Raw genomic sequence first — 14,998 nt, 5'->3', positions numbered from 1 at the left:
GGCCATTGTATCTTCCAAACTCCAGAGTTGGATGCCAGATTGGAGATACCTTTATTTCTGTTCTCTGATAATAGAGATTGCAACTCCCATGTTCACCTCTATCTTCAAAGGATGGCTATTCACCAATAATTCTGCCATTATTGGGCAACTTCTGTTGTGATGATACGATTCAGTTGTTATGTCCCTGTCTCTGGAAGAGGGGATACCTGTATGGCCTCAGCTTTTTCATTCGGCAGCATGCATTTTGCCTGTTCCTGAAACTTCACCTTGGCTGTGTCCTTTGACAGTGCTGCAATAATCCATCAACTGGCATTGCACCTTTCTGGAGCATGTTCTCTAATATTCATGGGATGATCACTGCGTTTACTTGATTGCCTAGTGGTGATGTTAGGGTTTCTATATCAAAAGAGGCCCTTTAACACTAATTTACACAAGCACTCTCCATCGAGGATTCATTACGTGTGGTTTCTCCATACAGTCAGAGGACATTTATGACCTGATGCCCAAATTGGGTTCTGCCAGCAGTTTCCTTCAGGTGATTAGGTCATTTATGCTACATACTCATCTGTCTCACAACATTTCATTCAGAGTAAGTTCAAATTCACAATATTCTGCCAATTTCCACAACTTGCGAAGAACTCAGTATCAGGTTCCCCAGGAGTTGTTCCAGTTATGTTAGAGTGATGTCTCTGAAGGATTAGAGGGGGCTTTGGATTGCCGTGGTTTTTCATCAAGTCTATTAGCTCATTAAACGTTTTGAGTCAGGGACATCAGATAGTTCAGACTTCTTATCACCCTGAAAGTTGGGGTCCTGCATGCCTCAATAACATAACCTTTTGTTTTTCATCTCCTTCAGTATTGTTAGCACGGAAGAAGTAATGCACGTGCTCACATATGTTGGGCCCAGTCTTTCCCACTGGTGCCATAGGGTTCAAGTTTCTGGAAAAGAAGCATGATGGCTTTTTGTTGCCAGAGAAGATAATGGACTTTCAGAGGCGGAGATGGAGAAAAAGGAAATCGTCACCAATGTAGCAATGCGTCCAAATGCCAGTTTCCTGTCACCAAACACCCTTTACTATACACCAAAGAGAAAGGCTGCACTTGTAGTTTACAGCAAGTCAGTCTACACCTTGGGACCTACAATGCCAATCTGGGGTTGAGCAACAGGTTTAAAAATCTCCACTGACCGCTTCTCATAGGGTGACCCTTCACTCGCTCAATAAAGAGGCTTGTACATTTCCAGGAGCTCAACCACAAGCTTAAACCAAGCAGGCACTTATCCGTCTGCTGATGAGGTTCCTGGAGATTCAGAATGGATGTTCACCTCCAAGAACTGCCAGCCAATCAGAGGCTGCAGGTGATTCAATGCTTCCAGGAGTGGTGGTCACTGCTAAAACTGCAGGAGGCCCTGCGAGAGGAACATTCACAGAAGCCCTGGAATCCAGGTTAAATGGGGCTGCCTCCCCCGTGCTGGTCAGTTGGATGCTGGCAAGGGATGGGAGACAGTTCAATTTAAGAAGCAAGGGTTGGTCTTGAGCAAGGGGGAGGGAGCAACCCGTGTGGCCAGCAGGGCCTTCTGTTGCACATAGGATGCGATGGGCAGAATGGTGACACAATCATTAGCACTGCTCCCTGTGTGGAGTTTGCACATTCTCCCCATGTCTGTATGCTCTGATTCCCTCTCACAGTCCAAAGAGATGCAGGATAAGTTGATTAGCCATGCTATATTGTCCCTTAGTGTCCCAAGATGTGTAGGTTGGGGGAATTAGTGGGGTAAATATGTGGGTTACAGGTCTAGGGCCTGGGTAAGATGCTTTGTCGGAGAGTGGGTGCAGACTCAATGGGCCAAATGGACTACTTTTGTACGGATTCTAGCAGGATGGAGGCACAGGTTTCAGGCAGGTATCAGAGTACAGTTGGCAGCTAGTCCATTTGGTGTGTGGCCCCTCCACTGCAGCAGAGTACCAGCACTGGCAGGCTGAGGCCTTTAAGTGGGGACATTAATTGGGCATTAAATTCTGATAATTATTTCTACAGTAAGTATCTGACTGTCTGAAGGGTTAAAAGTGAAAGCTATATAACATAAGAACATAAGAACATAAGAAATAGGAGCAGGAGTAGGCCATCTAGCCCTTCGAGCCTGCCCCGCCATTCAATAAGATCATGGCTGATCTGTTGTAGCTCAGTTCCACTTTCCCGCCCTCTCCCCATAACCCTTAATCCCCTCTCTTATCAAGAACCCATCAACCCGCTTCTTAAAAATATTTAGCGAGGCAGCCTCCACCACTTCAATGGGCAGAGAATTCCAGAGATTCACCACCCTTTGAGTGAAGAAGTTCCTCCTCAACTCCGTTCTAAACCGCCTCCCCTTTATCTTGACGCTGTGCCCCCTAGTCCTACTGTCTTTTTTGAGCGGGAAGAGTCTCTCCACCTCTATCCTATCCATCCCATTCATCATCTTATACGTCTCAATGAGATCTCCCCTCATTCTTCTAAACTCTAACGAGTACAAGCCTAGTTTATTCAGCCTCTCCTCATAGCTCAATCCCCTCAACTCCGGTATCAGCCTAGTAAACCTCCTCTGCACTCCCTCCAGGGCCAAAATATCCTTGCGCAGGTGCGGTGCCCAAAACTGCACACAGTACTCCAGCTGCGGCCTCACCAATGCCCTATACAGCTGCAGCAAGACCTCCCTACTTTTATATTCAATCCCCCTCGCTATGAAGGCCAGCATCCCATTTGCCTTCCTGACCACCTGCTGCACCTGCAAGCTGGGTTTTTGCGACTCATGCACAAGGACCCCGAGGTCCCTCTGCACCGTCGCCTGCTGCAGTTTTTCGCCACGTAAGTAATAGTCCTTCCTACCATTCTTCCTACCAAAGTGGACCACCTCACACTTGCCAACATTAAATTCCATTTGCCATTTCCTGGCCCATTCGCCCAGCCTATCTAGATCCTTCTGCAGACTCTCCACACCCTCCGCACAATTTGCCTTTCCACCAATCTTGGTGTCATCAGCAAATTTCGACACCCTGCACTCGGTTCCCTCCTCCAGATCATCTATATAAATGGTAAATAGCTGAGGCCCCAGCACCGACCCCTGGGGCACCCCACTAGTCACCAACCGCCAATCCGAATAGCACCCATTGACCCCCACTCTCTGCCTCCTATTTGACAACCAATCCTCTATCCACGCTAACACCCTACCCCCAACTCCATGTCCCCTGACCTTCTGCAATAACCTCTTGTGAGGTACCTTGTCAAACGCCTTGGAGTTCATTCACACTACAACTGTAGTACCATTGTAAATCATCTTGCCTTTGCACCAACTTTAAGTTACAGCATTAGTGTTCAACGTGATATGTGAAACAAGTTAAATGAGACTACCTGAAGGAAAATGTATCACTTGACTTTGCTTTAGAGTCTGTTTGGGCCTCGGTAGATGGTTTCTATTCCAAAGATGAGGGCCAGCAGGAGCTTTGCACCAATATTAGTATACATTTATTGCCAACATTAAATACAGAAACAGGTCAATCATACATTAAAATGGAAAGTGTTATGTTTAAAATCTGCAATTTAATGATTTTACTCACCTATAGTTTCCCAAAAATACCCCATCAGGATTGAGCATTGGCACTATTTTAAAGACCAAAACATCCCGCAGAGCTTTAGCAACTGAGTGTTGACTGACAAGAAAATCAATAAAACCTAGAAGGAACAGAAAAATTGATATTTTCAAAATATTACCAAGGTGGGCTCTTATCACTTTATACAGATTTCTGATATCAGATTTTGTCTGAGATTACTGACTAATGTAGAAAGTTGTTGCAATTCGTTTCAAAGGACTGACCGTGCTCTAGACAGAAATACACCAGTAACAGACCATCCACATCAAGTTGCACAATTCTAAACTAACAGACCGATAGCAGCAATCTGTCCTTGAAAGAAAAGTCATGCAGCAAGAGATTTAAAATATCTTAGCTGTGCCAAGTGCCACGGTACATTGACTGAAAACTTAACCTGCCTTGCAATTGAAATCTATCAGATGTAGAACGCAGTGCTGGAAAATTCCACTCATCACTGAGTTAGTAGTGAATGACTTAACATCTGAAAAACAAAGGCAACTTTCTCGTTGCAAATTACATTCGTATTTATTTCTCTATCTTTAATTCTCGGCTTCCCTCTTTGCTTCTCAGCTATACCTATGTGGTGTGTTGTTGCTCATCTTTCCTGGTTGTCAGCAATGTAGGAAATTGATAAAATTCTTCCACAGAATTAGAATCTGGTTAAAATTGAAGTATTAAATTAACATGTTTTAAAATTAGAATTATTTTGTTATTTTATTGGACCCTTTTCACACAGTGGCATATTTTAATAAAGTTCTTGTGCTTCTAAGGCACCAATAGAACTATAATTTCAAATCATAGAAATGAAAATGTATTCCACTTAAAATGAATATCATAGCCTCAACTGCAGATGGCTTCTGGAAAAATAATGCACTTATTTCAATGCACTCACTTCTATACAAGTTAATTTAATGTAAGTTAAGAATGATATTAATAAACTAAAGTCACTCCATCATCTTATGACAGAATACTAAAATTATAGGCCAGAATTTTATGGTGCTTCTCCTCCGCACCCAGCCTGAATGCACCTAAAACTGTACAAAATGATGTGGGGAGGCATCCTGATGTCATCCCACACATCTGCAATATAGAGTTCCGCGCCATGCATGGTAGTTGAAGCCACTCCCACCAACAAGTAGAGGGCCAATTAAGGCCATTAAAAAGCCTACCTACTGAGAGTTTAAGTTGCCAGTGGCAAAAAAGACAAGCTGGCATTACATTTTTATCAATTTGTCATCCAAGGGAGGAATAAAAGGCCCTTGGAGCACAAAGATATTCATTTTATTCATGATTTTGCTGCTGTCATATTTCTGAGTTTTGCCAGATTTCATTTTGATTGCGTTAGCTCTCTAAGCTTTGTTCACTTGTGCCAAAGTCCTGACAGAATAGATCAGTCTGTACAAACCATGGGGAACACTGACATTTACAAAAGATATTGGCCTTGTAAATTCATGACTATTTGCCGTATTGGGGGTGGCACGGTGGCACAGTAGCTAGCTGCTGCATCACAGCACCAGGAACTCTGGTTCGATTCCAGTTTTGGGTCATTGTCTGTGTGGAGTTTGCATGTTCTCCCTGTGTCTGCGTCGATTTCCTCCAGGTGATCTGGTTTCCTCCCACTGTGCAGGTTAGGTAGATTGACCTCAGGGATCAATGCTGGGTCCAATGTTATTTGTCATTTATATTAATGATTTGGATGAGAATACAGGAGGCATGGTTAATAAGTTTGCAGATGACACCAAGATTGGTAGCATAGTGGACAGTGAAGAAGGTTATCTCAAATTGCAACAGGATCTTGATCAATTGGGCCAGTGAGTTGAGGAATAGCAACTGGAGTTTAATTTAGATAAATGCGAGATGGTGCATTTTGATAGACTGAACCAGGGCAGGACTTACTCAGTTAATGGTAGGGCATTGGAGAGTGTTACAGAACAAAAAGATCTAGATGTACATGTTCACAGCTCCTTGAAAGTGGAGTCACAGGTGGACAGAATGGTGAAGAAGGCATTCAGCATGCTTGGTTTCATTGGTCAAAACATTGAATACAGAAGTTGGGGCATGCTGTTGAAGTTGTACAAGACATTGGTAAGGCTACACTTGGAATACTGCGTACAGTTCTGGTCACCCTATTATAGAAAGGATATTATTAAACTAGAAAGAGTGCAGGAAAGGTTTACTGGGATGATACCAGGACTTGATGGTTTGAGTTATAAGGAGAGCTGGATAGACTGGGAATTTTTTTCCCTGGAGCCTAGAAACCTGAGGGGTGATCTTATAAGAGGTCTATAAAATAATAAGGGGCATAGAACAGCAAGATAGTCAATATCTTTTCCCAAAGTTAGAGGAGTTTAAAATTAGAGGGCAGAGGTTTCAGGTGAGACAGCAGAGGTACAAAAGTGTCCAGAGGGGCAATTTTTTCATACAGAAGGTGGTGAGTGTCTGGAACAAGCTGCCAGAGGTAGTAGTAGAGGTGGGAACAATTTTGTCTTTTAAAAAGCATTTAGACAGTTATATAGGTAAGATAGATATGGAGGGATATGGGCCAAATGCAATTTGGACTAGCTTAGTGGTTTAATAAAAAGGCGGCAAGTTGGGCCGAAGGGCCTGTTTCCATGCTGTAAACCTCTACAAATCTATGACCATGGCAAATTGTCCCTCATGTGGGGTTGTGGGGCTTGTGTGGGATCGTTGTAAGTGCAGTCTCAATGGATTGAATGGCCTTCTTCTACAATGTAGGAATTTTGTGATTCTATGATATTACTTTCTTTCACTGTATGGGGAGGTGAGATGGTGGCCCAGACCCATCATAGCCATTAGTTTTGGCTATGCCACTTCAGCCAGGCAGCGCAGAGCTGCTGCATTAGCAGGTAAACCAGGTGCACCCACTTTGGATCATTCAGCTCTCCAGAGTTTAGTAGGTTATGAGTTCAAGTCCCACTCCTGAGAGTTCAGCACATGGACTTACAGTCTTAATGCGGTCCTGAGAGAGTGCTGCACTGTCTGTGGTGCCAGTGTTCAGGTGAGATGTTAATCTGAAGCCATATTTATCCTCTCAAATGTATGTAAAAAAATTAAAATTGCTAATTATGGGAATTGGTTGTGTGTAAATAGATTGGCTGGCACATTTTTCATATTTTAGCGGTGACTTCATGGTAGAACAGTGGTTAGTACTGCTGCCTCACAGTGCCAGGGAACTGGGTTCAATTTCAGGCTTGGGTCACTGTCTGTGTTTGCACATTCTCCCTGTTCTGGTTTCCTCCCACAGTCAAAAGATGTACAGGTTAGATGCAGTGGCCATGTTAAATTCTCCCTTAGGCTACCTAAACAGGCACCAGAGTGTGGCTACTAGGGGATTTTCACAGTAACTTCATCGCAGTGTGAATGTGAACCTACATGTGACTAATAAATAAATAAACTTTATCATAAAAATGGGAATAAATCCTAATAGGTTAGTAAAGATTTTTATACCATTAGACAGTAAGACACTGACAGAACTACCAGCAATGAGTTAAGTGACATTTAAACAGACTTATTAGCTAACAAGAAAGCTGTTTACACACATCTGAAATGCAGTGAGATTTAAAACGTGATTATGACTTAAAAACACATATGCTGATGTTTTTAATGTATTTTTAAGAATCATTGTTCACTTCAGACAAGGGCCGATTGTTGCAAAGCATCATTGTAAAGGGCATTAGGACAAAGCCATATTTTAAGGGAATATTGAAAACTTGCAAATATGTAAGTTTTATCAGCAGAGTTTCTAATGGTAAGAACATTCAGAACACTGAATCAAACTTCATGAATAGGGTTTATTCACTGTCCAGATAAGATGGATGTATGCCCAAAGATGGAAACGTGTTAGTTTGACTTGACAATGATCTGGAGGGAAATTTGGGGGAATGTTAACTTTGAACTTAGTGGCCAGCTGTCTAAGGGCTACAGGATGTTGAGTTAGCTAAAATGGGAAGATTTATCTGGATTCTAAGGACTAATGAAATGTTATTATGCCGGAGAGCAAGATGTGATTGGCCAAAGTACATGTATTATTGTTGATTTATGTATATTGAAGATGATTGATTAAAGCTAATAAAAGGCAGGAAGAATTACAAGAAAATCTATAATTGATCTGTTTTGACTTGTATATGTCAAAATTCATTGGAGGGGTCTAGCTGCTCTTCTCAGAGCTGACCCGAGCCTTTGATGATTTCTCCTAGTGGTTGCTGGTCAAAATAATGGTTACATCTTTAAACTGAGACACTGGCTTTGTGAGTTGTGCTTAGTCTCAAATTTCAGATGATACCCAGCCACCTTGAAAACCCAGCAGTAGTGAGGCACCCTGGACATCCTTAAATCATGAAAGATGCAGGAGAAACGTTTATTCATTTTTTTTTCTTTCTTCACGATGTAGGGATGAAGGGAACTCCCGCCCCCTACCCTGAGATTCCTCATTGTCGCCACAAAGTTTAGTTAGATCAGTGGCAGATGCTGGGCGGTACCTGTAGGTTTTCAAAGCATATTTCAGAGTTAATTTAGACAAAAACAATTGCTGGAATTCTACCACCCCACCCACCACGGGAATTGATGCAGGTGAGGGGCAAACAATGGGAAGGTCTCAGGCGGCATTTTCTGGTCTCGGGTTGAGCGAAGACATAAAATCCTGCCCAATGAGTCAAGGAAGATTTTAGGGCAGGTCAGTTCATAGCTGAAAAGCCACAGGATTGACATCATATTTGTTTCCATGTTGGAGGACTTGAAATTTAACTGAAATTACCAAAGTTCTGGGGTACCATTGGACCCAGTGTCTGACTTTTTCCAGTAAATTCAGAAGTCAGCAGCAGCACTTCAAAGAACATACAAACCAAAAATAAGTGGCATCAAGTCCAGCCCAAATCAAGTACTCCTTAAACAGAGCACTTAACTCAGGGAATTTGGTGAGTGAAGGAAGAAATGCTGCTCTGGTCCTTTACAAAACAAGAAGTGGTCTGAATGAATGTGTGCAAAACATTGAGACCTGATATCTAAAGGCATTAGTTAAGAGAGCAGGAATGTATTATATTACAAAGAGACTTACCAGAAGTGGCAGTGATGGACCTGGGTGAAGACTGATTACAGCAGCTGAGGTGTTAAGCAAGGGAGAAGAGCCTCCAGTGAAATCTCTGATAATAAAAGTAACATCTGCAATACAGCCACAGTGATGTCCCAACTACAGAAGGAGGTGACTGGTGAGTAAGTAGTATGTTTTGCAAATAATGGGCCAGAAAGTAAAGACATGGCTGGAAACTCAGCCTTGAGGAACGTACATCTTGCGTCACGCGGGAAATCCTGGGCACTTCTCATGGCCTAGCTGACAACAGGTGCAGAAGTGTCAGCAGCTATTATAGCTGCAGCTTTGTGTTTCGAAACATGCATGATAATTTGATTTGATTTATTATTGTCACATGTATTAGCATAGTGTGAAAAGTATTGTTTCTTACACGTTATATAGACAAAGCATACAGTTCACAGAAAAGAAAACAGAAGAGTGCAGAATGTAGTGTTACAGTTATAGTTAGGATGTAGAGAAAGATCAACTTAATGCAAGGAACGTCCATTTAGAAGTCTGATGGCAACAGGGAAGAAGCTGTTCTTGAGTCGTTCGGTACGTGACCTCAGACTTTTGAATCTTTTTCCCAATGGAAGAAGGTGGAAGAGAGAATGTCCAGGATGCGTGATTGGAGTTATTACGAGGCATTTGCAAGGTTCGCAGTCTTGTGTATAGCATAATTCTGGATGTGGTCATCTCACAGTTTAAAAAATGTGCAGGCAGAAAGGTAATGGATGACCATCAGAAAGACAAGGAGTACCAGGCAGGCAGGGCAGGGAGCCAGTGAGTGCATCTTACTCTCCAACCTGTATCCACTTCTGAATATTGGTGAGTTTGATGGTTCCTCCAGAGAGTGCAGACAGAACAAATTCCACAAAATATAAGAAGCTCAGGTGCAAAGTGGGAGGAAGAGTAGAAGAGCAATAGTGACAGTATGCCTCTGTGGCTACAGATGTGACTCCAAGAAGGCATGTTGCCTCCCTGGTGCGAGGGAATATTACTGAGCAGCTACAGGATATTCTAATGAGGAAGAATAAACAACCAGGGGCCATTATCCACATCAGCATCAAAGACAAAGGCAGAAAGAGGGATGATGTTATGCAGAGTTCAAGAAACAAGAAAGAAATAGACCCCCAAACAGTCTGATTATGTTAGAAGAGCAAATATGTAGGCAAACATCTGAGAAAAGTGAGAACAGTAGGGCAGTAACAGTAGGGGGTTTCAATTGTCCTAGTATCAAGTGGAGCAGAATTAATACCAAAGGCATAGAGGGAGCAAAATCCGTAAAATGCATTCAGCTGAAAAATTTTAGCCAGTATCTAGCAAGCACAACAATGGGGGAGCAGAGGGGGCGGTCACAGTTCTGAACCTTGTTTTAGGGATTGAAGCTGGGCTAGTAGAAGGTGTATCAGTTTTGGAGCATTTTGGTAGAAGTGATTGTAATTCAGTTAGATTTGGAATGATTATGATAAGAGATAACAGTAACCTGAAAGTAAAGTTCTGAGCCAGGGTAAGGCTAGTTTTATGAAACTGAGATGTGATTCTGCGAATCTGGACTGGAAACAACTACTTGAGGGTAAATCAATGGCAGATTAGTGCGAGTTTTCAAGGGAGATATAATGAAGGCTACATGCAAGGACTTTTCTTTAAAAAGAGAAAAAGGTTTGACTAACAAATCCAGAGGCCCTTAGATGTTCTGCAATAGAAAGCAAAGGATAAAGAAAAAAGAGAGGCTTATGACAGAGGCTAAGAACTCAATACAGCAGAAAACCTGGAAGAGAACAAAAGTGTAAAGGTGTAGTCAGGACATGAAAGAAATATCAGTTAATAAAATCAAAGATAACCCCATTAAAAAATACATAAAAAACAGGATGATAACTGAAAAAAAGAGTAGAGCCTATTAGGGATTATAAAAAATAACCTGTGTGTGGAGGAGGAAGGTGTTGGTATGGCTTTTGATGGATTTTCATCCTCGTGGCAGATCATGGGAGTAGGGAAAGTTCCAAGCCTGCACCCATGTCAGGAGAAAGTGCCCACCAAGGTAGGATCTTCACTGCTCACCCTCCCACTCTCCACTCTGATGGCCTAATATTCCAAGTTGTGGCATTTCCTTGCCTATTTGCCTATGGTGCAATGTCTAGAACTAATGAACCATGTGGTGTCAAGAGGACATGTAAAAAAAACTTTAAAACAGAATTCATTTGTAACTTGCTCTCATGCTGAAAGAAGTCTTCTCACTACAAGCTACTACAAATGTCAATTATCCTGACCTTTCAAAGTAGCAACAATGAAACCACAAACCCTTGAAACCACCTCACGGTGTGCAAACACATGTTGTGAAATTGACAGTTGAGATCAGAGAGTCTGAGCTACTCATCAAACAATGTTTTATATGGAGTGCAAGCATTTTAATTCTCTAATGGTTGTTTGAGCTCTCAACCAATCACACATAATAAGACTTGGCTGAGAACTCAGACATTCATAAGTTCATAAGATAGGAGCAGAATTAGGCCATTCGGTCCATCAAGTCTGCTCTGCCATTCGATCGTGGTTGACATGCTCCTCATCCCCATTTTCCTGCCTTCTCCCCATAACCCTTCAATCCATTACCAATTAATGATCTGTCTAACTCCTCCTTAAAAATATTCACTGTCCCAGCATCCACCACACTTTGGGGTTGTGAATTCCACAGACTCACAACCCCTTGGGAGAAGTAGTTTTTCCTTAATTCTGTTTTAAATTTGCAAACCCTTATCCTAAGACTATGACCTCTCATCCTAGACTGCCCCACAAGAAGAAGCATCTACTCCATGTCTACATTATCCATACCTTTCATCATCTTACATACATCTATTTGATCTCCCCTCATTCTTCTAAATTCCAGAGAGTATAGGCCTAAACTGTTCAATCTCTCTTCATATGACAAACCCCTCATCTCTTGAATCAATCTAGTGAACCCTCTCTGAACTGCCTCCAATGCCACTACATCTTTCCCCAAATAAGGGGATCAAAACTGCACAGTACTCCAGGTGTGGCCTCACGAATGCCTTGTCTAGTTGCTACAATACTTCCTTATGTTTATATTCTATTCCTTTAGCTATAAATGCCAACATTCCATTTGCTTTCTTTATTATCTGCTGTCACAGAATCATAGAATCTCTACAGAGCAGAAGGAAGCCACTTGGTCCATCAAGCCTGCACCAACTGCAGGAGCTTGCAGGAATAAGTCAATGTAATCAAAGAGAATACTGAGATACAGGCTTTAAGACTAGATGGGATTGAGGTACATATGGAGGAGGTGTTAGCATTTCTTGAGAGTATGAAAATAGATAAGTCCCCTGGGCCAGATGGAATTTACGCTAGGATTCTCTGGGAGACTAGGGAGGAGATTGCAGAGCCTTTGGCTTTGATCTTCATGTCATCATTGGCTACAGGTATAGTGCCAGAAGACTGGAGGATAGCAAATGTTGTCCCCATGTTCAAGAAGGGGAGTAGAGACCATCCTGGGAATTATAGACTGGTGACCCTTACTTCTGTTGTAGGCAAAGTTTTGGAAAGAATTATAAGGGTTAGGATTTATAATCATCTAGAGAGAAATAAATTGATTAGGGATAGTCAACACGGTTTTGTGAAGGATAGGTTGTGCCCCACAAACCTTATCGAGTTTTTTGAAAAGGTGACCAAAGAGGTGGATAAGGGTAAGGCAGTTGTCGTGGTGTATATGGATTTTAGCAAAGTGTTTGATAAGGTTCCCCATGGTAGGCTACTGCAGAAAATGCAGATGCATGAGATTGAGGGTGATTTAGCAGTTTGGATCAGGAATTGGCTAGCTGATAGAAGACAGAGGGTGGTGGTTGATGGGAAATATTCAACCTGGAGTTCAGTTACAAGTGGTGTACCTCAGGGATCTGTTTTGGGGCCACTGCTGTTTGTCATTTTTATAAGTGACCTTGATGAGAGTGTAGAAGGATGGGTTAGTAAATTTGCTGACAACACCAAAGTCGGAGACGTTGTAGACAGTGAGGATGGATGTTACAGTTTTCAGAGGGAAACAGATAAGCCGCAGAGCTGGGCTGAGAGGTGGCAAATGGAGTTTAATGCAGAAAAGTATGAGATGATTCACTTTGGTAAGAGTAACAGGAGTACAGAATATAGGGCTAATGGAAGGACTCTTGGTAGTGTTGATGAGCAGAGAGATCTCGGTACATGTGCATAGATCCCTGAAAGTTGGCACCCAGGTTGATAAGGTTGTTAAGAAGGCGTACGGTGTGTTAGCTTTTATTGGTAGAGGGATTGAATTTCGGAGCCGTGAGGTCATGTTGCAACTGTACAAAACTCTGGTGCAGCCGCACTTGGAGTATTGCGTACAGTTCTGGTCGCCGCATTATAAGAAAGATGTGGAGGCATTGGAAAGGGTGCAGAGCAGGTTTACCAGGATGTTGCCTGGTTTGGTGGGAAGGACTTATGAGGAAAGGCTGAGGGACTTGAGGTTATTTTCGTGAGAGAGAAGGTTAAGAGGTGACCTAATTGAGGCATACAAGATACAGAGGGTTAGATAGGGTGGACAGTGAGAGCCTTTTTCCTCGGATGGTGATGGCTAACACGAGGGGACATAGCTTTAAACTGAGGTGTGGTAATTATAGGACGGATGTCAGAGGTAGGTTTTTTACTCAGAGGGTAGTAAGGGCGTGGAATGCCCTGCCTGCAGCAGTTGTGGACTTGCTAACTTTAAGGGCGTTCAAATGGTCAGTGGATAGGCATATGGATAACATTGGAATAGTTTAGGTTAGAGGGTCATTAGATTGGTTCCACTGGTCGGTGCAACATCGAGGGCCGAAGGGCCTGTACTGCACTGTAACATTCTATGTTCTATGTTCTAACAACAATCCCATCCAGACTCTATTCCTGCAACCCCACATGTCTACTCTACTGATCCCCCTGACACAAAGGGCAATTTAGTATGGCCAATCAACCTAACCTGCACATCTTTGGAGAGTGGAAGGAAATTGGAACATCCAGAGGAAACCCATGCAGACATGGGGAGAATATGTAAACCCTACACAGTCACCCACAGTCAGAATTGAACAGGTTCCTGACACTGAGATGCAGCAGTGCTTTCCATTGTTTGGTGTAGTGTCCAATCCTGTTGCACTGAAAGCACTGGGCCAAAATTACAGAAGATCGATCTTGTCTGTGGGGTGCTTTGCTCCATAGTGTTGGCATAGTTGCTCTGCTGACCAGTACAGGTATTGCTTTTCCTGGCTTGGGGAATCCCTATGTGTTTGTTCTTTAATTCGCTGAACTGTAGGTTGGCCTTTGCACCATTGTTTGTTTTCTTTCTTTAAAATGGGTCTGTGCTGGTCATGAGTTCTGACAGAAGATGTATCACTCCCCAGGCCAATATTAAATCTATCCTAGGTGGTTAAGGGAATCATGGGAGGATATAGTGGTGGCTCTGACCATCATTTTTCAATCTTCTGGTATAGTCCTCATGGGGTTCTGCAGGACTCAGCGCTAGGTGTCTTGTGTTTTTGGTATATATCAATGATAGGGGAATAAGTTCATAAGTCTTTGAAAGCAGAGCCACAGATGGACAGGGTCATTCAGCATGCTTGGTTTCATTGGTCAGAACATTGAATACAGAAGCTCAGATGTTTTTTTGAAGTTGTTCAGCCATTGGTAAGGCCAGACTTGGAATACTGTGCACTGCTTTGGTCATCCTTTTATTGAAAGAATATTATTGAGCTAGAAAGAGTACAGAAAAGATTTACTAGGATGCTACCGGACTAGACGGTTTGAATTATAAGGAGAGGCTGGATAGACTGGGACTTTTTCTCTTGAGTGTAAGAGACTTAGTGGTTATCTTATAGAGATCTATAAAATAATGAGGGGCATAGATAAGATCATATGAGGGGCAAAGATCAACACCTTTTCCCACAGGTAGGGTAGTCTAAAACTAGAGGGCATAGGTTTATGGAGTGCCCCAGGGGTCGGTGCTGGGGCCTCAGCTATTTACCATTTATATAGGTGATCTGGAGGAGGGAACCGAGTTTATGGTGTTGAAATTTGCTAATGACACCAAGATTGGTGGAACGGCAAATTGCGCGGAGGGTGTGGAGAGTCTGCAGAAGGATCTAGATAGGCTGGGCGAATGGGCCAGGAACTGGCAAATGGAATTTAATGTTGGCAAGTGCGAGGTGGTCCACTTTGGTAGGAATAATGGTAGGAAGGACTATTTCTTACGTGGCGAAAAACTGCAGCAGGCGACGGTGCAGAGGGACCTCGG

At 42.7% G+C, this 14,998-nt stretch overlaps 1 protein-coding gene across 4 annotated transcripts in view; it reads right to left on the bottom strand.

The window, feature by feature from the left end:
- The window catches only part of agbl4 (AGBL carboxypeptidase 4), a 791,814-nt gene that overhangs the window by 145,628 nt on the left and 631,188 nt on the right, over window positions 1-14,998 (bottom strand). For all 4 annotated transcript variants that reach the window (XM_080195501.1, XM_080195499.1, XM_080195498.1 and 1 more), the window contains one exon: window positions 3,594-3,708. In XM_080195501.1, the coding sequence (XP_080051627.1) occupies window positions 3,594-3,708 (115 nt within the window). The remainder of the gene's footprint in view (window positions 1-3,593; window positions 3,709-14,998) is intronic.

Source organism: Carcharhinus amblyrhynchos, chromosome 9 (assembly GCF_965287045.1).
Source record: "Carcharhinus amblyrhynchos chromosome 9, sCarAmb.v2.hapA, whole genome shotgun sequence".
Taxonomy (NCBI): domain Eukaryota; kingdom Metazoa; phylum Chordata; class Chondrichthyes; order Carcharhiniformes; family Carcharhinidae; genus Carcharhinus; species Carcharhinus amblyrhynchos.
The sequence above is the reverse complement of the archived record's forward strand: the minus strand, read 5'-3'. Positions and strand labels throughout refer to the sequence as shown.